Below are 27,166 nucleotides of genomic sequence, written 5' to 3' on the forward strand. Positions count from 1 at the left end.
TATTTTGAATGCACAAAGATACCGTGACAAGATCCTAGAGGCCCATTGTTGTGCCATACATCCAAGAACATCACCTCATGTTGCAGCAGGATAATGCACGGCCCCATGTTGCAAGGATCTGTACACAATTCTTGGAAGCTGAAAATGTCCCAGTTCTTGCATGGCCGGCATACTCACCGGACATGTCACCCATTGAGCATGTTTGGGATGCTCTGGACCGGCGTATACGACAGCGTGTACCAGTTCCTGCCAATATCCAGCAACTTCGCTCAGCCATTGAAGAGGAGTGGACCAACATTCCACAGGCCACAATTGACAACCTGATCAACTCTATGCGAAGGAGATGTGTTGCACTGCATGAGGCAAATGGTGGTCACACCAGATACTGACTGGTATCCCCCCCCACCCCCAATAAAACAAAACTGCACCTTTCAGAGTGGCCTTTTATTGTGGGCAGTCTAAGGCACACCTGTGCACTAATCATGGTGTCTAATCAGCATCTTGATATGGCACACCTGTGAGGTGGGATGGATTATCTCAGCAAAGGAGAAGTGCTCACTATCACAGATTTAGACTGGTTTGTGAACAATATTTGAGGGAAATGGTGATATTGTGTACGTGGAAAAAGTTTTAGATCTTTGAGTTCATCTCATACAAAATGGGAGCAAAACCAAAAGTGTTGCGTTTATATTTTTGTTGAGTGTATTTCTAATGTGGAGGTCAAAGGACAATGTAGGATAAAAATTACTCCAAGATTCATCACTTTGTCAGTGTGATGTGTGACACATGAGCCTAGGCTGAGCGTTAACTGGTCAAATTGATGTCGATGTCTCACTGGACCAAGAACCATCATTTCAGTCTTATCAGAGTTTAAAAGCAGGAAGTTGCTGAACATCCAGCTTCTCACTGATGCAAGGCAATCTTCTGAGGATTTTATGTGGATGAGATTACCAGCAGTTATCGGCATGTATAACTGAGTATCATCAGCATAGCAGTGAAAAGTAATCCCAAAGTGCCGCAATATGTGCCCAAGGGGTGCTAATCACCTTATTCAGCCCCGCCCACTTTTACAACAGAGGCATTTCCGTTTTGTCTTAGGACTTCCGCTGAGCGGTGTTTTCAGTATAGAACAATGGAAGATATTACGTGGGTAGAAAAAAAAAACCTTTTTGAAAAGCTCAAAGGGATCGACTCTGGCTCACCCACGGGTCAGAACAGAGCGGGAAGATGACATGAAAAAGTGGCCCTCAGTTATTTTTAACCACTTTGTGTTGTCACTCGGCGCAGGCGGTTTGGCTGTGAGGAACTACGAGCTCCGTGCTGCACAGCGCTGCTGAAGTTCGTATAAAAGCACAATCAAGTTAAAATAGTACCACTACAATGCCAAGATTACATAACGTTAATATAAGTATGGTGTTATTTCATGCAGTGTTTGGTTGTATCAAACGCCAGAAAATGAGTAAATAAGAGAGCAGCTAACGCTACAAACACAGCTTACCCGTTTATCTCACTAGCATCTGCCGTGGCTTCTTCAATGGAGCGTTATAGTCCAACCATTTCTCTGGGTAAAGATCCAGTGGTGTGGGTTTTTTCCTTCATAAAATAAAAAGAACAGACATCAGGATGTTTGGGTGGATTTTTCAAATTCAGCGCCTTTATCCAGCAATGGAGATCCTTGTCTTTCGATGGAGGAGGGAACAAGTTAAATGCTGGTCCACAGCACTCAGATCTCTACTTTCCATGTTCAAAACATTGTTCTGAAAGCGATAGTTTCCCCTTCTTCCAGTTGTTGTGGCACCCACGAACTGAACAATTAATGCTAATCATGTTTGGACACTTCTATCGTACTGTGTTCCCACGTAGCTAATCATCAGACGCAGTGGGAAACCAGAAATTGTTTGACAAAATGGAGCCGCCCACCCTGACTTCCTGAATAAGGTGAATATAAAGGGAGAAAAGCAGGGGGCCTAAGCCAGACCCCTGTGGAACCCCAAATTCCATGTCACTAAGGTTAGAGGTAGTGTTACTGTACAAAACACAGTGAGAACGACTGGTCAAGTATGAAGTCAGCCATGCAAGGGCACTCCCAGTAATCCCAAAATGATTTTCCAGCCTATCAAGTAGAATATGATGATCCACAGTATCGAACACAGCACTGAGATCTAACAGCACCAGAACCGTAGTGGTGTCTGAATCCATTGCAAGCAGAAGATCATTAATTAATAATTAAACTGTTATTTGTATGTTTAACAAAACAGGTGTTATTTTTACCGTTAAAGTGGGTGGGGCTAGAAGCTTGGTGACGTCATGACTCTGTACAGGTGTTGGTCTGGATGTACTGTAGATGACTGTGTAACCGCACACCTGTCGAATTTAGTAATGTTAGCAGGTAGTTAGCCTGTTGCTGGCCTGGTAACAAGTTAAGTTCTTACATCGCTCTAGTTTTACTGCACTTTATGTAAATTTATTGAATTGGAAAAGTGAAAAAACAAACAACAAAAAGACCCCTGGATGCTACACCATCATCTCCCACAGAAGGACGGATGCCAGGAGCAGGAGGATGTAAATTTAGAGCTGGATTTCATAAAAGTGGGATATTCGGCAGCAGGTTGGCGTCAGAGCTGCGTGCATCGTCAGGAATCAAAGTCACAGTCAGCCCAGGTCATCGGCGCGGGTATCAACCATCAACGCAGCCTCAACGTCATCTAAATTCTGGGTCTTTTAGTGAAGCTTAGGGCTAGTGGCCAGCGATCACATTAGTATTTCTTCTGTTTTTCTTGTTGTTTAATGCTGACAAATTATACTGTATTTGTTGTCTTTCTGATGCCTGATTCTGTTTTTTGTTTTGTTTTTTCTCTCTGTTTGAGGTGCGGCTCCATCCAGAGATGGGTGTGGTGTCTGTTTCTGAAACCCTCCTGTCCTGTGCACCGGCAGCATTTCCTGTATATTCATTTGGTGAATTGTTTTATTAATTATGTCTGTATCATGGCCCAAGCAGAGGGTCACCACCTTTGAATCTGGTCTGCTTGAGTTTTTGTCCTCAGGTCATCAGAGGGAGTTTTTTCTTCCCACTGTCACCTGTGTTCCTGCTCTGGGGGTTGGTAAAGCTAGACCTTACTTGTGTGAAGCACCTTGATCCAGCTTTGTTGTGCTTTGGCGCTATATAAATGAAAATAAATTGAAGTATTAATCCTTGTCTGAACAAAGTCAGCACTCAGGCACATTATCACCACGTAGAAATAAGAATGCTAAATGTGCTAGCTGTGCTAATCAGCTGTTAAAGTGGAAACAAAGGGCAGAAAATCTTTTATTTTTGTCTGTTTCATACAGCAGCAAAGATCATCAGGCGTGTTTAACATCCTCCTTCTTTCCTTCTTGTGTCCTCCACCCTTTCTGCCTTCCCTCCTTGCAGGTGCAACGGTGTAGTTTTCAGATCAGGCGTGAAGCAAGTGGATGTGTTGGTGCCTTCCTGCCTCTTGGTGAATTTTCTGCCTAGCAACCAAATGGCTAATGAAGAATCTGATTGGCTTATAAATCACACTACTGATGTATAGGAAGTGCTGATCCAGGACCAGCCAACATTTTCATCAATCTGAAGTGCGAGTGGAAAAATCCCACTTCAACACGGAAAAATCAGGACTTTAATTACCATATGAAACTTTTTTGTTTTTCCTTTTCAGACTGAATTTGACATGAATTTTTTTCCTGACACAGAAAAATTTACTCATTAAAATAAAAAAATTCCCATAGTTAAGTAAATAAAGAAAGAAATCCCCATAGTTAAGTTAAAATAAAAATGGCCATCACTCTGCGACCTTCTAAATAAGTTAAAATTTAGAATTTTCAAAATTGAGATTAAAAAGGCAATTTTGATTCAAAGAACAAACAACTTTATTGATCCCTAAAAGGGCAATTCATATAAATTCAATTCAAAATACAGCAATTAAACCACAATTATTACTAATTTGCTTGCAAAGTTATAAATTGTCTAAGTCAAACTGAATAATTTAAAAACATTAAACCAATTTTTCTATTTTATTGTAATTATTAGATGAAATTTCAGCTTGGTTTTTCAGAATTTTGAATGCCTGATAATTTTACTTCCATCATTTCTTATTTTTCCACCATTTGATGAAATTCAGCTCCTGTAGTTTAAAGTCTGGTGTTTTCACCGTCAGTAGGTCAGTCAAGGATGCCGTGTCATGAGTCACATTTTTGTTTAGTGGAATCCGGATCACATCTTTTGCTCTTGACCTCAGTTTGAGTCTTTAAATCTTTAAAATGCGCTGAAAGTGTATTTAAAAACATATGTTAAAGTTTTGACGTTTAATAATTATCACGTAGCTGTTTAAATCTTTAACTTCAGCTTGACAACAGCAGCATCACAGGTTTGTTCAATGTTTCTTCCGGTACTGTTTTTTGAACCCCACCTCTTCCTGTGCACTTCCACATACATTCATCAGTACCGTCGTGCTAACGGGTCGTCATGCTCGCGTTTTGACTTTCACGTCGCATTTGTTAATTTGCTTGAAGAGAAGCATTTGAATCTTTGTCAGTATTTCATGTTGAGTTGACAGAAGGACACTTTGTGCTAAAAGAACATGCCTATCATTAGCTGGCTCTGTCACGTAATCTAGTTTATATATATATATATATATATATATATTTTATTTTTTTTTTCCCCCAAAGGTATTATCTGTTCCTAAAGCAGATTGATATAGATTAGAATCAGAAAACAGGGCAGAATGAGCTAATGAGCTACAGCTAGTGTAGCCTAGCTGTTACAACCAAGCCAACTGCCTTGGTTGGCTAGCTTGTTCCAAGCTTCAAAATTAGCTTGTTGAACTTAAAACTTAAAAATTCTCATGTGTTGAGTGAGCGACATTTAGCTGCTACGTAGCTATTGATTTTATGGAAACTTTTAATTGATATTTGGTTTGAGGATTAGCTGCATGCTGACGATACAGTACTGAACAATCCACAGCTAGCTGCCATGTCAGCAAGCTTAGTCCCACCCATTAATGTCAGTTAAATGCATTTTGTTAATATCTGTTGTGAAATTTTTGTTTTCACTGGAAGAACAGCGCCCTCCTCCTGTTTGGTGCCATAATGCACTTGTAGCAAACGGCTTCAGTGCGACACCGTTCCACGAGTTATTTTGTTTGCTGTCAGAACTCCTAAGTAAGATAGTATTTTAGGAATGAAGTAGGCTGGACACATAAACATTATTAGCATGTAAAAACTCTGTTATTTACACAACGTACCGCCATTTCCATCGTGACACATCAGCACACTGGGTGCCATAGCAGCCTCGAGTTTACAACACTGTGCACAAACAGTCTTATTTCCTACAGCACATGAATGCAGCTGATGTCTTCAGGGGTTTTCTGTTTTTACTCGGCCTTTATGCACCACAGCCATTATTTGTAAGATACTTTCACTCATTATTAAAATTTTACAAACGTACTAATGAAGCCTTTTACACCACAAACAGAGATTCTTGTTTTTTTCCAGACATTTTTCAGGTGAAGATAAACTGTTGTTTACGTAACGCTGCAGTCGTTTAGTTCCGTCGGCTCACATCTTGTCGGTGCTGTATACCTTCAGGGGCGGGGCCTATTGTCCACCTGCTACCTGCCGTCTGTCTAAAAGTGCTCACGATAAAGAATCCGTTCGTACTTACATTACAGATGATTGTTTTGGAAACGGAGGTACTTTTTCTCGCCTTGTTCTGGAACAACAAAATAAGACTAAACTTTGATTCACATATTCAAACATAAAAATATGTAAAAATAAATAGTAAATAAATAAAGGTTAAGTAAATTTGTTTGTGCTGGACAGCATCTGTCAGATTCTAACTCGGGAAAACTCTGGTGTTAAAAACAGCTTTTAAGGTTTCATTTTATGGTTTAGAAGCTGGTAACCAATACCATCGTAGGTGTCTGTTCATAGATAGCACTCAAACGGTAAACAAATAAGTTTTTGTCTGTTTTAAAGGAGCAGCTTCGTGTAGCTAACGGGCTGCGTTAAATGAGTGATGACAGGGGGAGGAGCTTGGCCAGCAGCCGGTTCAGTATCATCAGCACTGATTGGTCAGATTTTTTTTTTCTTCTTCTGAAACACGAAAAACTTTTTTGTAGTTTTATTTATGATGTAATTTGTTTGTTTTTTATTTAATTACAGAATGAGTCATTTCATTTTCATATGCGGACCTTCAAGAAAAGAAAATGTCAAAACACTTTTTTGCGTGTTTTGTCTGTTTACGAAGGCTCCAAGTTCTTTTTCATTCCTTTTGCTCAGGAACGTTGCCACTTAGTGGCCACACTCTTTAACAGACAAAAATCAGAAAAAGTCCAAACAAACAGCAGTGATTCTTACATTTTTGTGGACTTCTCTTTCATTTCTGACAGTATGAACTAAAGATCTTTCAGGTTTTTCTGGTTAACTTCATTTCATGTGTTCATATTCATCCATTCCTGCATTTCAGGATGACATTCCACAAAAGGTTGGTCACTAAACCATTTACCACTTTGTCATGTTGACATTTCTTCTCACAGCACCTAAAAGACATTTTGGCTTTGAGGACACTAAGTGATGAACTGCTCCAGGTGTTATTTTGCCTGATTTTTCCTGTAAACGTCTTAAAGTGTCCAGCAGTACAGGTCGTCTTCTTAATTCTCTACACACTCTCTGTTGGGGACAGGTCAGGACTCTGGCAGGCCACTCCAGTACCCGTCCCGTCTTCTCCTGCAGCCGTGTCTTTGTAACGTGTGCAGAATGTGGTTTTGTATTGTATTGTTGAATAATACATGGACGTCCCTGGAAAAGACGTCGTCTTGCAGGCAGCACGTGTTGCTCTAAAATCTCATGGTACTTTTCTGCATTAATGCTGCATCACAGAGTGTAAATGACCTTTGACAAGGACACTGACATGACCCCAGACTTGGACAGACCCTTGATTTTGGAGTTGTTGCTGACAACAGTCTGAATGGTCCTTTTGGTCTTTGGTCCACACCACACGGTGTGCATTTCTTCCAAAAAAAGAAAAAAAGATCTGGAATAATGATTTGTTTGACCACAATACATGATTCCACTGTCTGATTGTCCAACCGAGTAGCTTCTGAGACAAGAGACATTGTCAGCACTTCTGCACAAAGTTAACATGAGGCTTCTTCTTTGCACAGTAAAGGTTTAAGCAGAATTTGTGCAAGTAACTCTGTTTTAGTACTGGACAAAGGTTTCTCAAAGTAATCCATTGCCCATGTGGTTATATCAGCTATTGATGAATGACTGTTCTTGATGCAATGCTGTCACAGATCACGGATGTCCATCTTAGGCTTGCGTCCTTTCCTTCTACACACTGAAATTCTTCCACATTCCTTGAATCATTTCATGATATTTTGCACTGTAGAAGCAGAAATATGCAAACTCCTTCCCTCTTTCTTTGAGGAACATTGTTTTCTCACACATTTGCTGATCCTTGGCCCGTCTTTGTCCTCAAAGACTCACACTTTATAAGGGCCCCTTCATATATAGTACAAATAAGTACAAATCAGGGCAGATCACAGTGAAACAGCTCGTATGAGTGAACCACGAAAACTTTGAGCCGATGTTGGGAGGGACACGTGGTTGGGCAGATGTGAACAAACCCGCTGCATCGGTTTCGTGCAATAAACTGTTGCAGCAGGAACAGTGCGAGCAGCTGGAGCATGTGTAACCACATTGCGCAGCTGCTATGAAAAAAACAATACATGCCACCCACGGGATTCGACCCTGCAATTTACAAAAGCTCTGATTGCCAGCCAGAAACTTTACCACTGTGCTACCATTGCTGTCCTATAAAAGGTGCGGAAAAATGGCTGAAATCAACAATGAGATAGATGTATTTAAAAAAAAAAAACCCACTGCATTTCATTGAATCCGTCTTATCGAGTGAACAATACAAGTATGAACCGTCTGTTCCTCTGTAGGTGACCCATGGTTACAGATGAAATGACATGAATGAAGCAGTGCACTGTTATCATGTCCACATCTACTGGCCCGGTGGGTCTAGCGGTCCGCGCACGCATGTCCGGCCCGACACACATGTCCTGTGGATGGCACGCCACAGGACTGACTAGTGATGGGATGAACAACACTGATGTGTCAACACTGGGCCGAGCACACGAGTGAAACCCCGTATTGGTGCGTGTATTGCTTTAAGAAAAAATCATGTGACCGATACAGGAACTGTGTCGTTCGACTGCGCCATGCCAAATTATGTTTATAAGGAAACAAACTGTATCGACATGTTGCAGATTTGTTGGATGGAGTTTTGCTGTTGGATTTTTTGCTTGCCCTCACCTCGTACCACTGACTTTATGGCTCGTTCAAAGACGTTTCCCCAGTCTGGAATAATTTTGATCTTTTGACACCAAATAAGGTAAATCTTTGTTTACTGTTATTTTTCCAATTAGATATGTTTGTACTCCTTTACAATACTGGAAGAATAACCAGAAAACATATCCACACCTTTATCAACTCGCACTGAAATGTTTATGCTCACCATCTTCATCTGTACCCTGTGAAAGAGTGTTTTTCTAAGGCAGGGGAACTGGTGTGTAAGAGGAGAAATCGCCTTGGAGCAAAGACACTTCAGAAACCTTTGTTCCTCAATAAAAATGCATAAATGAATCTATTTTTAGTCATTTATTTTGTATGCTTTAACACTTAAGTTCACAAATTTCCATACATGTTACAAATTTTAACTGACTTTTATTACAGACAAATTTGCTATATTTTACAAACCAACTCAGTTTAGCATTTACACAAACATGGTTTTAAGCAAATTTTAAACTCTTCTCATGAACAGCTTAACTCGACACACAAATTGAGCACATGAAATTATGCAATGATGAGATCATATTTTAGAGGACTGGCGATTAACTATTTCACAGGCTGATGCTGCGTTTGCAGCACGTTCGCTTTTCCATTTTATTTTCATTTTATTTACCTGCAATGATTTTATAACTACTGCAGGGGTCACTATTGAGCGACCAACACTCAATACAGTGTCGACACAGTTTGTGTAGTGTGTCAAAACACTCCTTGAGGTATCATCATCCCATCACTAGGACACCACCTCATGTGGAACAGAGCTCACGTGCGTGACATGACATTCAGCTCGCCCGCTGCGTGTTATGATCTGATGGTCCGCTTCACTCGGGCAGTCTGTCAGTGTGCGCTCTGTCACTGCAGCCCATCGCAACAGCAATATATGTTTTTGGGTGATTCTTAGACTGCGGGCACTTATGTCCTTTGATCATATTGTATGAAAAACAGAAAAAAAGGGGAAATTTCACACTTTTATAGTTATCTTTACAATGAAAGTGTTAAGAAATTTGTTCTAGTAGTCTATGATGACTTTTTCACCTTTTTTCAGCATCATTATATGCAAATATTGGCTTCCTGTTAATTCTAGAATAGAATTTAAAATTCTTCTTCTTACTTGTAAGGTTTTGAATAATCAGGTCCCATCTTATCTTAGGGACCTCATAGTACCATATCACCCCAATAGAGAGCTTCGCTCTCAGACTGCAGGCTTACTTGTAGTTCCTAGGGTTTGTAAGAGTAGAATGGGAGGCAGAGCCTTCAGCTTTCAGGCTCCTCTCCTGTGGAACCAGCTCCCAATTCGGATCAGGGAGACAGACACCCTCTCTACTTTTAAGATTAGGCTTAAAACTTTCCTTTTCGCTAAGGCTTATAGTTAGGGCTGGATCAGGTGACCCTGGACCATCCCTTGGTTATGTTGCTTTAGACGTAGACTGCTGGGGGGTTCCCATGATGCAGTGTTTCTTTCTCTTTTTGCTCCGTATGCACCACTCTGCATTTAATCATTAGTGATTGATCTCTGCTCCCCTCCACAGCATGTCTTTTTCCTGGTTCTTTCCCTCAGCCCCAACCAGTCTCAGCAGAAGACTGCCCCTCCCTGAGCCTGGTTCTGCTGGAGGTTTCTTCCTGTTAAAAGGGAGTTTTTCCTTCCCACTGTGGCCAAGTGCTTGCTCATAGGGGGTCGTTTTGACCGTTGGGGTTTTTTCATAATTATTGTATGGCCTTGCCTTACAATATGGAGCGCTTTGGGGCAACTGTTTGTTGTGATTTGGCGCTATATAAGAAAAAAGTTGATTGATTGATTGAAATATTGCCGTTTTGTGCTTGTCCCACACCCAGACTTTTGATCTTCAATGATAAAAATGAATGGTAAAGAAACATTTTTTCTAATGTTTTAAAATATCTCTGAATAAAATATCAGTAAAATAATCAAAACATAATTGGGGTATTCAATGTCATACAACTGTTGTGATTTTTTTTAAACAAAATGTAGTTGTCCCACACTATTGCTGTGATTTCCACCACAACACTGTAATGTCCCTTTAAACAGTTTGTGTGAAAGATTGTTTGGGTAGTTTCTATGGAGATAAACAGTGACATCAGAGCACATTTATATAGCGCCAAATCACAACAAACAGTTGCCCCAAGGCGCTTTATAATGTAAGGCAATGGTGTGGTGGAAATTACATTTACAAGGCCAATAGTGCCCGTAGTTAAAGAATCACCCTTTTATGTATGTCCACGTGAGGACAGCAAGCAGACACACGCGTGTCACAGTGGACAGTTGTAAGTTCATAATAATGGACTGCATTTATATAGCGCTTTATCATATGCATCAGACGCTCAAAGCGCTTTACAATTATGCCTCACATTCACCCCGATGTCAGGGTGCTGCCATACAAGGCGCTCACTACACACTGGGAGCAATAGGGGATTAAAGGCCTTGCCCAAGGGCCCTTAGTGATTTTCCAGTCAGGCGGGGATTTGAACCAAGAATCCTCTGGTCTCAAGCCCAATACCTTAACCACTAGACCACCACCTCCCCTTCATGTCCGTCCAAACATGGTACGTGTTCCCCAGCTGTGACGTGCAGAACCACAGATCTCCACAGCCATTTCTGTCGGCGGACACGCCCCCTGTCAGTTCAGTGAACACACCAACATGTCACTCTGTGTCTGTGTTATGTGATCATTTCTTTTTACTGCTATTTAGCTATTCCCCCTCATCTGCCGCATGTGTTGAGCTGACACTCTGGTACACCACATTTGTGTTGCTTTTTTTAAAACCACACTCATGGGGGCACGTAGACAAATTTCACATCCAGCCCGACAAAAATAGTCTGCTCACTATTTTCGTGCTAACAGCGCGAATGGCCACACATCTTCTAAGTGCCAAGCAAGCGGTGTTGAGGTTCGTGTCTCTCAGCTGGATTTGGTCGACACCTGCCGCGAGAGGGTTGGATGGGCTCTCTCTTTCAGCCGCTGGTGTGCGCAAATAGTTGTAGCAACAGGTGTACGAGGCGTTGGAGGCAGCTACGATTTTACGTGTATTGCATACGATTCCTGCTTCATGCACAATTCAGCCACATTCATACTACGTGTGAAGGGACCCTAGGATACGGCTTTCGTACCAAATCATGATTAAAATCATGTTTGAAATAATGTTATTGTTTCTTTCTTTTTTTTTACTCCCTCGTTACTACAATGACCCTGTACCACTTGTGTGTGTGTTTTGTTTTTTTATATGTTTGAAGCCTTAAATGCATGTGAATGGATGAATATTAACAGGTGAAAAGAAGTTGACCAGGAAAAAAAAAACCTTTAGTTGATACCGTCTGTAATAAAATAAGAGTCAAAGTAAAGAATCAGTGCAGAAGTTATTTTATTTTATTTGTATTTTTCGTTGTGTCCCAACTTCCTTCTGATTTGGGGTTGTACTTATTTCTTTTTAAAGAATGGGTGACTTGCTGTGTGGTTAATGAATGAAGGTTGTGTGGGGGCGGGACTCAAACCTCTAAACTGCATTTTACAAACACCATCCAAAGGTTTTATTTTTTTAATGATTGACTTGGTGAAACGTTTGTTTGTGATGTCGCAATGCGTCACAAAGGACACGAGGGTGATTCTTTAACTACGGGCACTATTGGCCTTGTAAATGTAATTTCCACCACACCATTGCTTTACAATATAAAGCGCCTTGGGGCAACTGTTTGTTGTGATTTAGCGCTATATACATGTGCTCTGATGTCACTGTTTATCTCCATAGAAACTACCCAAACAATCTTTCATACAAACTGTTTAAAGGGACATTACAGTGTTGTGGTGGAAATTACGGCAATAGTGTGGGACAACTACATTTTGTTTAAAAAAACCACAACAGTTGTATGACAGTGAATACCCCAATTATGTTTTGATTATTTTACTGATATTTTAATCAGAGATATTTTAAAACATTAGAAAAAATGTTTCTTTACCATTCATTTTTATCATTGAAGATCAAAAGTCTGGGTGTGGGACAAGCACAAAATGGCAATATTTGCATATAATGATGCTGAAAAAAGGTGAAAAAGTCATCATAGACTACTAGAACAAAGTTCTTAACACACTTTCATTGTAAAGATAACTATAAAAGTGTGAAATTTCCCCTTTTTTCTGTTTTTCATACAATATGATCAAAGGTCATAATAAGTGCCCGTAGTCTAAGAATCACCCACAAACAGTGCGACAAACGCCAGACAAACCTCTGTGACAGCTTCAAGTCGATATGTAAAGAAGTCAGAAAGCCCTCAAACTCAGCCGTGGTCCAGTAAAAGTTGACGATGTTTTATTCCGATTTCAGGTTTTGGTTTTGTGTTGACTCTTGAGTTCCCGTTCCTAGTCTGCGGGGGCACTGATGGTTCTGGGATCCATGTGTGTGAAACGCTTTCTCCCATTCCACAGATCCCCGTCCAGATTTTCAGGTTTGTCTTTGAGTCCGCGTCCATTCTTTTCACCATGTCTTGTGAAAATAAATGTTTTAATTTCATTTAAATTCCTGTAATAATGTGAGAGAGAAACCAAATGTTGATATTCTGCTGAGGCTTTTCTCCACTGTGCCTTATTGTAGTGCACCACAGATCCGTGCACGTGAGAAAAAGCCAAACCAGGTGGCACCAACCAGAATGTCTGTTTTGTTTTTGTTTGTTTTTTTGTGCGTTTTGGTTGTTCAGTGTTCTGACTCGTCTGTATACTGTAACCTCATGTCACTTGTGCTGGTTTTCTACATTGTAAAATGTATCAGTTGTTGCATGGAAACATTATTTTTTTATTTCAAATATGTATTAAATAGTGAAAAGCTTAAAAAGTTATTAAAATCACATATGAGACAGAAAGTTGTGAGTTCTTCAGTCCATTTCAACAAACCGTGTTTGAAGTCTGACAACGTGAAGAAACGATGACATGATCCTCAGGCGCTGGTTCTGTCTTGTCAGCGGGTCACCACGTCTACCACGCTGGAGCCTGGAGGGCAACCACCCAGACAGACAACTGGTCCGCCAGTAACAAAGTATCTGCTGCAGACAGGTGAAACGTGGGCGTGACCTTGACCTTCTCTGGTCACTGGGGTCCTGAACACCGAAACACCTGTGTCCTGGTCATTCCAGCAGAGACCTGGTACCAAAGACATCTGGTCCTCACCTTAGGTCAGTGGTGAGAGTCCAAGTCTGACAGCCAGACAGGAAGATGAAAACTGTTTATTGTAGATGGACATTGAAATTTGTCCTCTGTATTTAACTGTCCTAATTAGGGAATAACCCCCTTTGTGTCTGATGATTTGAGGACATTAATGCTGGATTTTACGGCCGCGAATTGAGTTTTAAAAAAGGATTGAACCCCAGACCTTCTGAGTGTGAGGCAGCAGTGCTACCCACTGAGCCAACACACCGGGACCAAAGATTCTCACTGAGGATGTTAAAACTGTTTTAAGACTTGATGATTAATGTGGTCTTCTGTCCCCCCTTCTTCCTTGAACCTGATTCTGTCCGTCCTTGTCTCTGCCTCTGTCTGTTGACCTCTGTGTCTAGTCTTCGGTCTGTGGAGGCACTGGGTCAGACCGTGGACATCTTCAGGACATTGACATGTCTCCTCGCCATCTTCTGCTGCTGCTCAGGCTGATAAGTCCTTTAAAAAAAAAAAAAAGACATTTGACATTTTATCTTCTGTTCTTCCTCTAACGGCACCTGTTTCCATGGTGACAGGGTGTCACATGAAGTCTCAAACCTGCTGACAGTTTTATGAATAAAACTGAACATTTGGAAGTTTGAAATGAAAGAGACTGACGTCATCACGGAGCTCTGACAAACAACCCAACAACCAGGCGAACACACTGTCGCCACCTGCTGGAGGAAGCTTGACTGCAGGACTACACAACTTTTTTATTTTTGTTTTGTTTTAAATGAGTGATTTAGTGGTTTGTTTTTTGACCACATGATTATTTCAGTTACAAGGTGACTTTGTCTCCTTTAGTATGAACACATTATTCCATTTAGGAAAAATGGGAACATCTGTGAAGTTGGAACAAAATATTCAGTTTCATATTAAAATCTAAGTGTGAATATGGAATTAATCACTTTTCAGTTGATTATTTTTTCTTCTGCTACTTGAACAACTAAAGTATTTAGTCTGCTGGGCCTGGATCGGACTCGAGGCCCGCTGGTGCCGGAGCTCATCTGTAATCTGCAGCATGAAGTGAATGGACAGGACCACAGTCCATCACAGGTGACTTCCCCAAGTCCAGGCTGGGACCCGTTCACAGCCGGGTGGACTGAGATGATGCAGATTAAGTGTCAGGTCCAAGGACACAAACAGGTTTGCATAAAGCATTCACCAGGAATCAAACCCAGGTCTACAGGGTCGCAGGCCGGATCCTGACCTACAGAGCCGCCTGCCCTACGTTTATCTGACTTAAAGGTCATATCTCACTTCAATCAACACTGGCTTTTAAAAAATTATATATCAGACTAGCGCGTAGTCCGTGGGGATCCATGGGTTTTAGATTGGGTCGTGTTCATAAAATAGGTAGCCGACATTTTTCAAGGGTGGTAATAAAGTTTCTATAATGAGTTGGAATGATGTGAGTCCAGAATGTTTTTAGAACCTTACACCTCAACAGTTTTTAGAAGAGCTCAACCCTTTTATTTCCTGTTAGTTATGCAATTTTTAATGTAAAAAATTTACTCTAATGTATTTATTAATTATTTAGCTTCTTGTTATCATATACACACTATTATTATTATTTTGTTTCTATTTTGTCATTTGATTTTTAAATGGACCACAATGGAAATAAGTGTTTTTACCATGTATTTTTAATGTATTTACAATTATGTACTTACATTGAACTTACTAAATAAAATCACACACATTTTTAATATAAATATGATTTTCTGCCCCCTGCTGGACTAGTGTGTGAGTCCAGAATGTAAATGTCAACATCTGTGGTTCAGTGTTATCTAATATCCATTTTCCAAAAATATTGGTCCTATCTGCGCTCCGTTTTGGCGCCGTTCATCCTTGACCCAAGATATATAAACACACTGGACAAAGTTTACACCAACAGCACACAGCAACAACACTCGTAAGAAACACTACAGGGCCCAGACCTGCTCCACATACAGGACCGTCAGACCACATCTCTCTGCATCCCACCCCTGCATATACCCCCCCTCTGGAAATCCACCCCCACCACCATTAAGACAGTGAAAACACGGCCAGACGGGGCAGGACAGCTTCAACAGCACCGACTGGGACGTCTTTGAGGATGAGGACCTGGACGTGTTTACAGACTCTGTACTGTGTTACGTTAAAAACTGTTTACAAACCCTGGCAAAAATTATGGAATTTTTCCCTCTGCTTGGTCTAAAAAAGTAACCGTTACTGACTGCCACAATTTTTTTTTTCCTGATTTCTTATAGTGTTTCTTAAAGCCAGAAAGTTGCCATTTGAAATGACTTTAGTTTTGTGTCATGTCTGTGATCTGCTTTTTTTCTACAAAATTAAACAACTGAATGAAGATCCTCCGAGGCCGGTGATTCCATAATTATTGCCAGGGGTTGTAGATGCGCTCTCAGTGAAGAAACACATGTGGGTCAGAGACCCTGGATGACCATAGAGGCGAAGCAGTTGCTGAAGGAGAAAAACTCCATCTTCAGAGCTGGTGACGGCTCTCTACAGCACAGCCTGCGCCAACCTGAAGAGAGGCATCAGGAAGGCCAAGGAGGACTTCAGGAGGACGATCCACGACCACCTGGACACTAATAACAGCAGGCAGGTGTGGACAGAGGTCCAACATCTCACCAGCTACAAACCCGGCATCAGAGCTGCTGAAGGTGGCGCCACGCTGGCAGAAGAGTTAAATTACTTCTTTGTTCGTTTCAAGACTGTGACACCAGGGGCGGCCACGCCACCGCCAGCGGCCCGGAGCAATTTCACGGTGGGGGCGCACGAGGTGAGGCGCACGCTGAGGGGTGTCACCCCACACTGTGCAGACCAGCTTCATGGGATTTTCACCAAAATCTTCAACCGGTCTGTGGCACACAGTCTACTGTCCCATTACTCAGGTTTATATTTACACTGAAAGGCTGCACCTTACCTTTTACTGTAGTTGTTACAATGATATTAATGAATCTGTATCTGTATAAGCATACCAGACAGCAAATATCAACTCTCCCCAGTTTGTCCGTAATCAAAGTTGTATTCACATACGCACGGACACAGAGCTTTTTGTCTTTTCTGAATTCTGCTGCAAGCAGGTGCTTTTAATTTTACATACCCACAAACAGAGATGGTGGCAGAAGACATCAAACACACTGCACTTGTCACTCATAGTAACGGCAACATGACACTTAACAACACTGACTAAACCAGTTGAGGTGCAAAAACACAAATCATTAAAATTAACAATACTGTTAAACCAACATTAACCACATTACCATTTAAAACTCCCAACCCCCATGGTGCAGTACAGTACACTGTCCGCTCAGTAGTACTGAAGTTTCTCCAAAAATATTCGTCCTGCCAGCTTTCCCTTTTTGCAGCTCCTGGACCCAAAATACATAAGCATACCAAACAGCAAATGTTGGCTCTCTCCAGTTTCTCCGTGTTCGAAACCACACACACACACTCACACAAAGGCCACTTGGCTATTTATAATATAGATTAGGAATCATTACTTCCACCTCTTTAACTTGTCTGAGTCCTGATGTAGCTGATAAAATGATCCATACAGCGTCTGAAAAATGCACACAGATTCAGAGCCATTTTTAGTCATAAAAGTGATGTAACCTCAGGTACTGACTAATACCTCTCTGAAGGTCTGTCCACTTCATGACTTACTCCAGGACACACAGTCAATCTGGGCTGTTTTTTCTCTCCTGCTCTGTTCACACACAGAGACGTGTAGAATTACTGTTCCACTGGGTGGCGCTGTCTTTTGTCCACAGAAAAGACAATGACCCTCTGTCAGCCTCCTCCAGATGTTGGATCCGGTATCACTGGGTGCTCCTGGTAGCTCAGCTTGGCCAGTAACTCAAAGGGCTGGGAGCTGGTTGACATCACGACTGTCCTGTTAACAGCTGTCCCTCGTCATTACGTTCTATCCAACTCTGTGATGACAGAAGTGACTTCCTTAGCAAGACTGAAGCATCGCAATGCCATGACGCAATCCACAAACACAGCCGGTTCCACGCTTTCGGGTGAGGAAACATGCTTTAAGAATTTTATCCTGGGCACACGAAAGGAAAAGATAAAATCCATGGTTAGAGCCATGTTTTGAAGACCATTCTCACACTGTGATGGGCTTCACTTATTGCTGTTGGTACAAGACGCTCTAAAAAAGAAAAACTAGGATGTAAAAGGTAACGAGAAATAAACACTTCTAAACTGTTCTGGATCCTATGGTTATAAAGTCCCAAAATTTAAAAATAAATACCAAGTAGATGACAAAAACTGGCACATTTGTTTAAAATGTTACGGTAACGTGGTTTGAAATGATTCCTGGGATTCAGACTCTCCACCGAGGTCGATGCTTTGCTTTGTTGGTAACAAAAGAAGATTCCGTGTTCTGCTGACATCATGATTTATTTTAGTTCCGTGGTCGAAGGAAACATGACTGCTTTTTATATGATGGCGTCCGAGATGCCAAAGACTGTTTCGGTCTGAATAATCTGACAATAAATCTGATGCCGTAATGGGAAAATAGTCTGGGATTTGGTTTACCACAGACGCAGAGCGAGGAGCCGTGCTACCACAGGTCTAATTAAAAAAAAAAAGAAATTGGATCGCTTGAGTCAAACAAAATCCAAAAACAAAAGAAAAAAAAAATCACATTTTAATAATAATCCTTTATCAGACAAAATAATGATCTTTGTCTTGAGAATTTTCAGTTTAATTTTTTTCTACTTTCTATACCAGACATTTAAACAGACTGTATTTTTACAGCACATCCATAAAGTATTCACAGTGCTGCACCTTTTCCACATTTTCTTATGTTACAGCCTTATTCCAAAGTGGATGAAATTCATTTTTACCTCAAATTTCTGTACACAATACCCCATAATGACAGTGTGAAAAAAGGTTTGTTTGTTTAGTTAGATTTTTGCAAATTCATAAAAAAAACAAGAAGTCACATGTCCATAAATATTCACAGCCTTTGACATGGAGCTCAATATGAGCTCAGGTGCCTCGTGTTTCCACTGATCATCCTTAATTGGAGTCCACCTGGGGTCAATTCAGTTGACTGGACATGATTTGGAAAGACACACACCTGTCTACATATAAGGTCCCACAGTTGACAGTCGGAGCACAAACCAAGCATGAAGTCAAAGGAATCGTCTGTAGACCTCAGAGACAGGATTGTCTGGAGGCACAAATCTGGGGAAGGAAACAGAAACATTTCTGCTGCTTTGAAGGCCCCAATGAGCACAGTGGCCTCCATCATCTGGAAATGGAAGAAGTTCAGATCAACCAGGACTCTTCCTAGAGCTGGCCGCCCGTCTAAACTGAGCGATCAGGGGAGAAGGACCTTAGTCAGGGAGGTGACCAAGAACATGGTGGTCACTCTGTCACAGTTCTGGACGGGTGTCCAACCTTATAACCTTCAGGTCACCTCTGCCAACTTCAAGATGTCCGGCCATTACCATGGTAACCACAGCAAGTGACACAACCACCACAAAGATTGTCGAGTCCAAAAGTGTCACTAAACATGTCCACAGCTAAAGAAAGTATTAAACAAAAAGTCTAAAACTGCCAACGGCAACTTCTGTCACCATGACAACGGCTCTAAAAGAATCAGTGTGACATCAATAAATAAATCTAGTGTCGATGAGGGGAAGTTCTTTTTTTATTTTAATTTGAAATTCTGATGACATCATTTTTAAACCAGGTCTGCTGAAAAATGAACAGGAACAAGTTGTAAATTTCAGACTAACACTAACTTTTAGTAACCCAGAAAATCCACTTTAAGGGGGGGGGCCTGATCCAAATCCTGAAGGAGCACAGAACCACAGTGACCTCTGACCTCGTGTCAGATATTCTGAGGGTTTAGAGGAAACGTTTGGAGCTCAGGGAACCTGCACAGAGTGGAAATCCTGAAAGCAGGTGGACTCGTGTTGGATTTTTGAGCACCGGCTGCAGACAGACTCTCCCTCCTCCTCCTGTAGATCCTCTTTCTGCTGAAGGCCGAGTGTGGCGGTGCAGCAGGCGGTGGGTGAGGCCGGATGCAGCCCTCACCTCCTGCTTGTGTAAACTGTTGCGACAGCAGCACAGCGGTGCTGATATCTGCTAACGACAGCAATCTGCAGCGCTTTCACTTCCCGGTCCACAGCTTCCTGATGGATGAGGAAAGCCGGGTCGTAAGGAGGGCGGGCGGCAGAACAAACTGTCTGACCACGAGAACAAATAAACAAACCACCTCCAAACATTTTGCATTTATTCCATACTATAAACCAGTTAACGGGTCCGAGTGCGACTGGACCGGTTATCAATCCTAAAACCGGCCTCAAAGCGGGTTTAGTCTGGCGACGCCGCGACTCACTGCAGGTCGAGCGGCAGTGGCTGTGGCGTCAGTGTTGAGCCAATCATCATGCAGATACACAACATAATGATGGTTAAACCAGAACAGCACTCAGAAACTACACAGTAACCCCGCCCACCCCACCGAAGGGGCGGGCACAACTCCAAATACTGGATCATTCAAACAAAACATGAATATATGACAAACAAAGAAACAGGATAACATGTGAAAGTGAACTCCCCCCTCAACGGGCTTGTTTCGAGTTAGCTCTATGCTAATGAGCAGAGCTAGCTGGTCTGAGTTAGCGTAGTTCTACTGCTACGTGTTAACGGAATAACAGGATAAAATTTCTGACCATAACAGACATCACAATGAAAGTTCATTAAAAGCAAACAAAAGAGTGAAAGTTTGAAAAAAATAAGTTCCCAGATGTCACCTGGTCTCCATGTTTTCAAACTTTCCCTGCTCAGCCAATCAAGAGCTGGAAAACACCAGATTTGACCAATCAGCTGGTTGCAGCAGGAAAACACACAGAGTGACCCCTGGGAGCGTGGCAGGTGACCCCTGCTGTGGACATAATGTTTAATTTATACTGTGTGTGCACTAAGATTAGTGAAGTCCACGTGACCTGGAACATGTGACCCACAGCGCTACACGCTCTCACTGAAATCCAACATTTAAGCTAAGTGGTGAATGCGCCGCGGGCGGCCGTTTTGAGAGTGGCGTGTGTCTGTGTCGTGCTTAAACGATGTCTCGACAGTCCCTGGAGTCTCTGATATTTATTCCTGATAAAAATGGCAATGTTAGTTTTTGGAAACCACGGTTCAGGAAGTTTTGTTTTTGTAGCATTAGCATTAGCTTCTCCACATTTCTGGCTTCATATTTTCAGAATAAAATCAGCCACCTCAACAGTTTCAAATTATTTAAATGGCTTTAAAGATTCATGACTTTTATAAACATTAAAAAAGATCCTGACATCGTGTCACCGCGCATGTGCGACTGCTAACTGATCAATACGTTAATCAATGCCTCCAAACAAAGAGCTCAAATCATTTATCGATTTATTTTCATGTCATGAGAAGTTTACTTTGTTTTCATTTGACATCTTTAAAGTTACATTTAGAGGAAATTTGTGTGAAGAAAAAAAAAATCTGGTTTAAAGGAAAATAAACTTTTGAACCAAGCTTCAGTGTTTCATGTACTTTCACATAAAACTATCAAAACTGTCCAAATACGACTCCTTCATTGAGTTTTTAATTGACGTATGTCTAAAAACTTTCATTTTTCTGTAACAAAACAATCTGAAGCATCACATATTTTGAGCTCTGTGTTGAAATAAAGTGAAGCTTTTCTTTGAACGTTAGATTAAATCTTTATGTTCTGATCTTGTGAATAAACATAAGCTTTAAGTAATTTCAGCAGATATTATGGTTATTATTACAAAAACTTGCTGCAGACGTCCAGCGACAAAATCAACAGCAAATTTTGCACTTTTCAGTCAATAAAAGTCCCTCTGGTTCCATTTCACAGCTGTCTGCTCGATCAATATTATTTTCCAGCTCAGAGGACGGCTCATATGGATAAAAAAAAAAAAAAGGCTGTAGCTCGTTGTCTCCCTTCCTGAGGTTAGAAACTAGTGTTGTTTATTTTTCTATGTTTCTCTTAAGATTATTGAGCTGTTTACCGGAGGGGGACGTTTCTGTCCTCTGTGAGTTTGACAAGTGGACCGTCTCAGTCAAACTCCTCACCTGACACTGTCCCTGGAGTGGGACACGACCAGTGGGACCGGGCGCTTGACACCATCGACAGCTGCTCGGATCACATCCTCAGGCTGTCACGACCCCCCAAAAAAAAAAAAAAAAAAAAAAAAAATCATCATTTTTGTGGAGATCAAGTTTGCAATCAAGATTTCCTGCAGTAATTGAGCTGTAAACTGAAATCCATAAACTACTTAAACTGAAACACACACACACACACACACACACACACACACACACACACACACACACACACACACACACACACACACACACACACACACACGTGTGGGCAGTCTAAGGCACACCTGTGCACTAATCATGGTGTCTAATCAGCATCTTGATATGGCACACCTGTGAGGTGGGATGGATTATCTCAACAAAGGAGAAGTGCTCACTATCACAGATTTAGACTGGTTTGTGAACAATATTTGAGGGAAATGGTGATATTGTGTATGTGGAAAAAGTTTTAGATCTTTGAGTTCATCTCATACAAAATGGGAGCAAAACCAAAAGTGTTGCGTTTATATTTTTGTTGAGTGTATGTGTGTGTGTGTGTGTATATATATATACACACACACATACATATATATATATATATATAATAGAATAGAAAGCCTTTATTGTCATTATACACAGCAAACACAGTCTGCACAGTACAACGAGATTAGGGGGGCTGCTCCTTAAAAAGTGCACGCAGTACAATACCAGACAATATAACATGAATAAACAACAATATCACATAAAAAACATGTGAAGTCCTTTGCTGAAATGTAAAATTGTGTAACATGTGGACAGTGTAAACAGTGTAGCAATTGAGAGAGTGCAAAAGGAAATGTAAAACTGTATGACAGCTATAGGCGATGTAAACAATGGAACAACTGAAAAATGTGCAAAAGTCCTGTGCTACAAATGAGATAGATATGGTGCGACTCAGTACCTAATATAGTCCGTTTTTAGTGCAGATTATTGTCAAACATGGTGATGGTGTTGGGGAAGAAACTGTCTCTGAGTCTATTTGTCCTGGCTTGTATGGACCTGTAGCGCCTGCCAGAGGGCAACAGGTTGAAGAGGTGAAAGCTGGGGTGTGTATTGTCCTTGAGAATGTTCTTGGCCCTACTAAGACAACGGGAGGTGTAGATGGTGGAAATGGGGGGCAGAGGACAGCCAATGATTTTTTGGGCAGTGTTTGCTACCCTCTGCAGTCTATTCCTGTCAGCTTCAGTGCAGCTGGAGTGCCACACTGACATTGCGTAGGTCAGCAGGCTCTCTATAGTGGAGCGATAGAAGGTCACCAGCAGGGGTGTGCTTAATTGCTCTTTCCTAAGCACCCTCAAGACGTGTAGTCGCTGCTGGGCCTTCTTGACCAGTGCTGCGGTGTTGACTGACCAGGAGAGGTCAGCAGAGATGTGAACCCCTAGGAACTTGAAGGACTCCACTCACTCCACGCATTCGCCATTGATGTACAGTGGGGCAGGGGCAGTTTTCTTTCGATGGAAGTCCAGGATGAGTTCCTTAGTCTTTGTGATGTTTAGTGCCAAGTTGTTGGCTGCACTCCACTCGACCAGTTTTTGGACCTCATCTCTGTAGGCCGCTTCGTTTCCCCCTGTTATCAGCCCCACCACTGTTGTGTCATCGGCAAATTTAACGATGATGTTCTCCGAGTGGGTGGGGGTGCAGTCAGATGTGTAGAGCGAGTAGAGAAGTGGGCTCAGCACACAGCCCTGGGGGGAGCAGGTACTGAGAGTACGGAAGGAGGAGAAGTGAGGACCAAGCTTCACCTGCTGTGGTCGGTTGACCAGGAAGTCTTTGATCCAGGAGCAGGTGGGCAGTGGGATCCCCAGGTTGGATAACTTGGGGATAAGGATGTCCGGTATTATGGTATTAAAAGCTGAGCTATAGTCAATGAAGAGCATCCTGACATAGCTCCCTTGTTTCTCCAGGTGAGTCAATCCTGAGTGAAGTAGTTGTTGCATCTTCTGTGGATCTGTTAGACCGGTATGCGAACTGATGCTGGACCAGGGTAGGGGAGAGACAAGCTTTGATGTGTCTTAGAACCAGTTTCTCAAAGCACTTGGTGATGACTGGGGTGAGTGCTACCGGGCGGAAGTCATTGAGGCTGGTTGTGGGTGATTTTTTGGGAACTGGGATGATAGTAGCGGATTTTAAGCAGGCTGGGATGAGGGCATGTTCTAGTGACAGGTTGAAAATGACAGTGAAGACCTGTGCTAGCTGGTCAGCACATGCCTTGAGCACCTTCCCTGGTACTCCATCCGGGCCTGAAGCCTTCCTGGGGTTCACATCCCGGAGCACTCGTCTCACGTCCTCAGCCGCTAGAGTAAGTGGGGGGGAACTGGAGGCTGGAATGGGTTGTAGTGGGAGTTGGGGTGTTGTGGTTGAGTGCCGTGCCTGAGACTCAAAACGGGCATAGAAGCTGTTCAGTTCCTCTGCTAGTGCCAGATCTGAGTTCCCTGGTGTCGCAGCACAGCCTCTGTAATTGGTGATTGACTGTATGCCCTGCCACACCTGTCGGGGGTTGTTAAGCTGGTCCTCTATCCTGCTCTTATGCTCCGCTTTGGCGGTCTTGATGCCTCTCCTCAGGTCAGCATGGGTGGTGTTGTAGAGTGCTCTGTCTCCCGATCTGAAGGCCTGCATCCTGGTCCCGGAGGAGCGTGCGGACCTGGCTAGTTATCCATGGTTTTTGGTTTGGAAACACCAGAATGTTCTTTTCCACAGTAACCATTTCAATGCAGTACTTGATGTAGGACAGTACTGTGTCTGTGAATGTAGCCAAGTCTTCATGGTAAAAGGCTTCCCGCTGTGTCTGGTCAAAGCAGTCCTGCAGACGGGTGAGGGCAGCATCAGGCCAGGTGTTAATGGTCAGCCGTTTAGGCTTTGTTTGTCGGTTGATGGGGGTGTAAGCGGGGGTGAGAAACAGGGAGAGGTGATCTGACTGGCCCAGGTGGGGGAGGGGTATGGCTCTGTATGCTCTCTTGATGTTGGTATAAACATGGTCCAGAGTGTTTTCCCCTCTTGTAGGGCATTTCACGTGTTGGTGAAATTTTGGTAAAACAGTTTTAAGATTTGCCTTATTAAAGTCACCCGCAATGATGTGAACGCTGTTTGGATAGGCATTCTGTTGTTTGTTTATGGCGTTTAGCAGCAGGGAGAGAGCTATGTTTACATTAGCATCCGGTGGTATGTAGACTGCCGTAATGACCACAGCAGCTAGCTCTCTAGGCAGGTAGAATGGTCTGCATCTTACTGACATAAACTCTAAGTCAGGAGAACAGTGTCTGACCAGAACAGTACTATTATTGCACCAACCTTCATGTATGTAGATGCAGAGGCCCCCACCTCTCTTTTTCCCTGAGTCGCTGTTCCTGTCCCATCTGTGTAGCGTGCGGCCTGCTAGCTGCGCGGAAGCATCGGGGATTTGTGCATGTAGCCATGTCTCTGTGATTATAAGTGCGCAGCACTCTTGAATGTAGCGATTCCCAGCTAGCTGTAGTTCCAAATCGTCCGTTTTGTGTACCAAGGATCTGGCATTTGAGAGATAAAGGCTTGGCAGTGGTGGTTTGAGTGGCTGTTTCCTTAGTTTATGCAGCAGTCCAGCCCTGCAGCCCCGTTTTTGCTTTCTCTCGTGACGCCGCCTGCGTCGCTTGCCGGCCCCGATAACAATGCATGGAGATCCCGCTGGTCTCGCTGTCTCGTCTGGGATGTTGTGAGTTTGCTGAAAGTCGCCAGATGGTAGTTTTCTGTTGAAAACCGATGTTTATTAAGTCCACCCGGTCGTACTGTTTGTAAAAGTCCGTAAGCGACGTACAAGATTCCAAAACAACACACAAAAGACACAAAAAGGTGCACAAATAGGGAGAGCTGTAAGCCGCTGCGTCTGCGCGCGCCGCCATCTTGGAGGTATATATGTGTGTGTATGTATATATATACACTCAACAAAAATATAAACGCAACACTTTTGGTTTTGCTCCCATTTTGTATGAGATGAACTCAAAGATCTAAAACTTTTTCCACATACACAATATCACCATTTCCCTCAAATATTGTTCACAAACCAGTCTAAATCTGTGATAGTGAGCACTTCTCCTTTGCTGAGATAATCCATCCCACCTCACAGGTGCGCCATATCAAGATGCTGATTAGACACCATGATTAGTGCACAGGTGTGCCTTAGACTGCCCACAATAAAAGGCCACTCTGAAAGGTGCAGTTTTATCACACAGCACAATGCCACAGATGTCGCAAGATTTGAGGGAGCGTGCAATTGGCATGCTGACAGCAGGAATGTCAACCAGAGCTGTTGCTCGTGTATTGAATGTTCATTTCTCTACCATAAGCCGTCTCCAAAGGCGTTTCAGAGAATTTGGCAGTACATCCAACCAGCCTCACAACCGCAGACCACGTGTAACCACACCAGCCCAGGACCTCCACATCCAGCATGTTCACCTCCAAGATCGTCTGAGACCAGCCACTCGGACAGCTGCTGAAACAATCGGTTTGCATAACCAAAGGATTTCTGCACAAACTGTCAGAAACCGTCTCAGGGAAGCTCATCTGCATGCTCGTCGTCCTCATCGGGGTCTCGACCTGACTCCAGTTTGTCGTCGTAACCGACCTGAGTGGGCAAATGCTCACATTCGCTGGCGTTTGGCACGTTGGAGAGGTGTTCTCTTCACGGATGATGCGAAGGAGATGTGTTGCACTGCATGAGGCAAATGGTGGTCACACCAGATACTGACTGGTATCCCCCCCCAATAAAACAAAACTGCACCTTTCAGAGTGGCCTTTTATTGTGGGCAGTCTAAGGCACACCTGTGCACTAATCATGGTGTCTAATCAGCATCTTTGTATGGCACACCTGTGAGGTGGGATGGATTATCTCAGCAAAGGAGAAGTGCTCACTATCACAGATTTAGACTGGTTTGTGAACAATATTTGAGGGAAATGGTGATATTGTGTATGTGGAAAAAGTTTTAGATCTTTGAGTTCATCTCATACAAAATGGGAGCAAAACCAAAAGTGTTTCGTTTATATTTTTGTTGAGTATATGTGTGTGTGTGTGTGTGTGTGTGTGTGTGTGTGTGTGTGTGTGTGTGTGTGTGTGTGTGTGTGTGTGTGTGTGTGTGTGTGTGTGTGTGTGTGTGTGTGTATATACATACACACGCTCCTGCGAGTCGACCTTGCTGCCCTGCAGGATTTTAAACCATGACAGCATCATGTGTTACTAATGTAATCTTTGTGACTGTGGTCCCAGCTCTCTTCAGGTCACTGACCAGGTCCTCCTGTGTAGTTCTGAGCTTTCTCAGAATCATCCTTACCCCACAAAGTGAGATCTTGTATGGAATCCCAGACTGAGGGAGATTGACAGTCATCTTGTGTTTCTTCCACTTTCTAATAAATAATCATAACAGTTGTCTTCTACCAAGCTGCTTGCCTGTTGTCAATCCCAGCCAAGTGCAGGTCTACAGTTTTGTCCC

At 42.5% G+C, this 27,166-nt stretch overlaps 1 protein-coding gene and 1 long non-coding RNA gene across 2 annotated transcripts in view; both read left to right on the forward strand.

The window, feature by feature from the left end:
* The window catches only part of cmtm7 (CKLF-like MARVEL transmembrane domain containing 7), a 31,184-nt gene extending 26,836 nt beyond the window's left edge, over positions 1-4,348 (forward strand). Inside the window, exon 5 of the mRNA XM_034173716.1 lies at positions 3,413-4,348. Coding sequence (XP_034029607.1) covers positions 3,413-3,426 — 14 coding nt within the window. The 3' untranslated portion in view covers positions 3,427-4,348. The remainder of the gene's footprint in view (positions 1-3,412) is intronic.
* A 1,088-nt stretch (positions 4,349-5,436) lies between these two features.
* Positions 5,437-13,058, forward strand: LOC117513557. Its single transcript, XR_004561633.1, has 2 exons — positions 5,437-8,422; positions 12,709-13,058. It is a non-coding gene; the product is annotated as an uncharacterized LOC117513557 (long non-coding RNA).
* Positions 13,059-27,166: the final 14,108 nt, after the last annotated feature.

Source organism: Thalassophryne amazonica, chromosome 7, assembly GCF_902500255.1.
Source record: "Thalassophryne amazonica chromosome 7, fThaAma1.1, whole genome shotgun sequence".
Taxonomy (NCBI): domain Eukaryota; kingdom Metazoa; phylum Chordata; class Actinopteri; order Batrachoidiformes; family Batrachoididae; genus Thalassophryne; species Thalassophryne amazonica.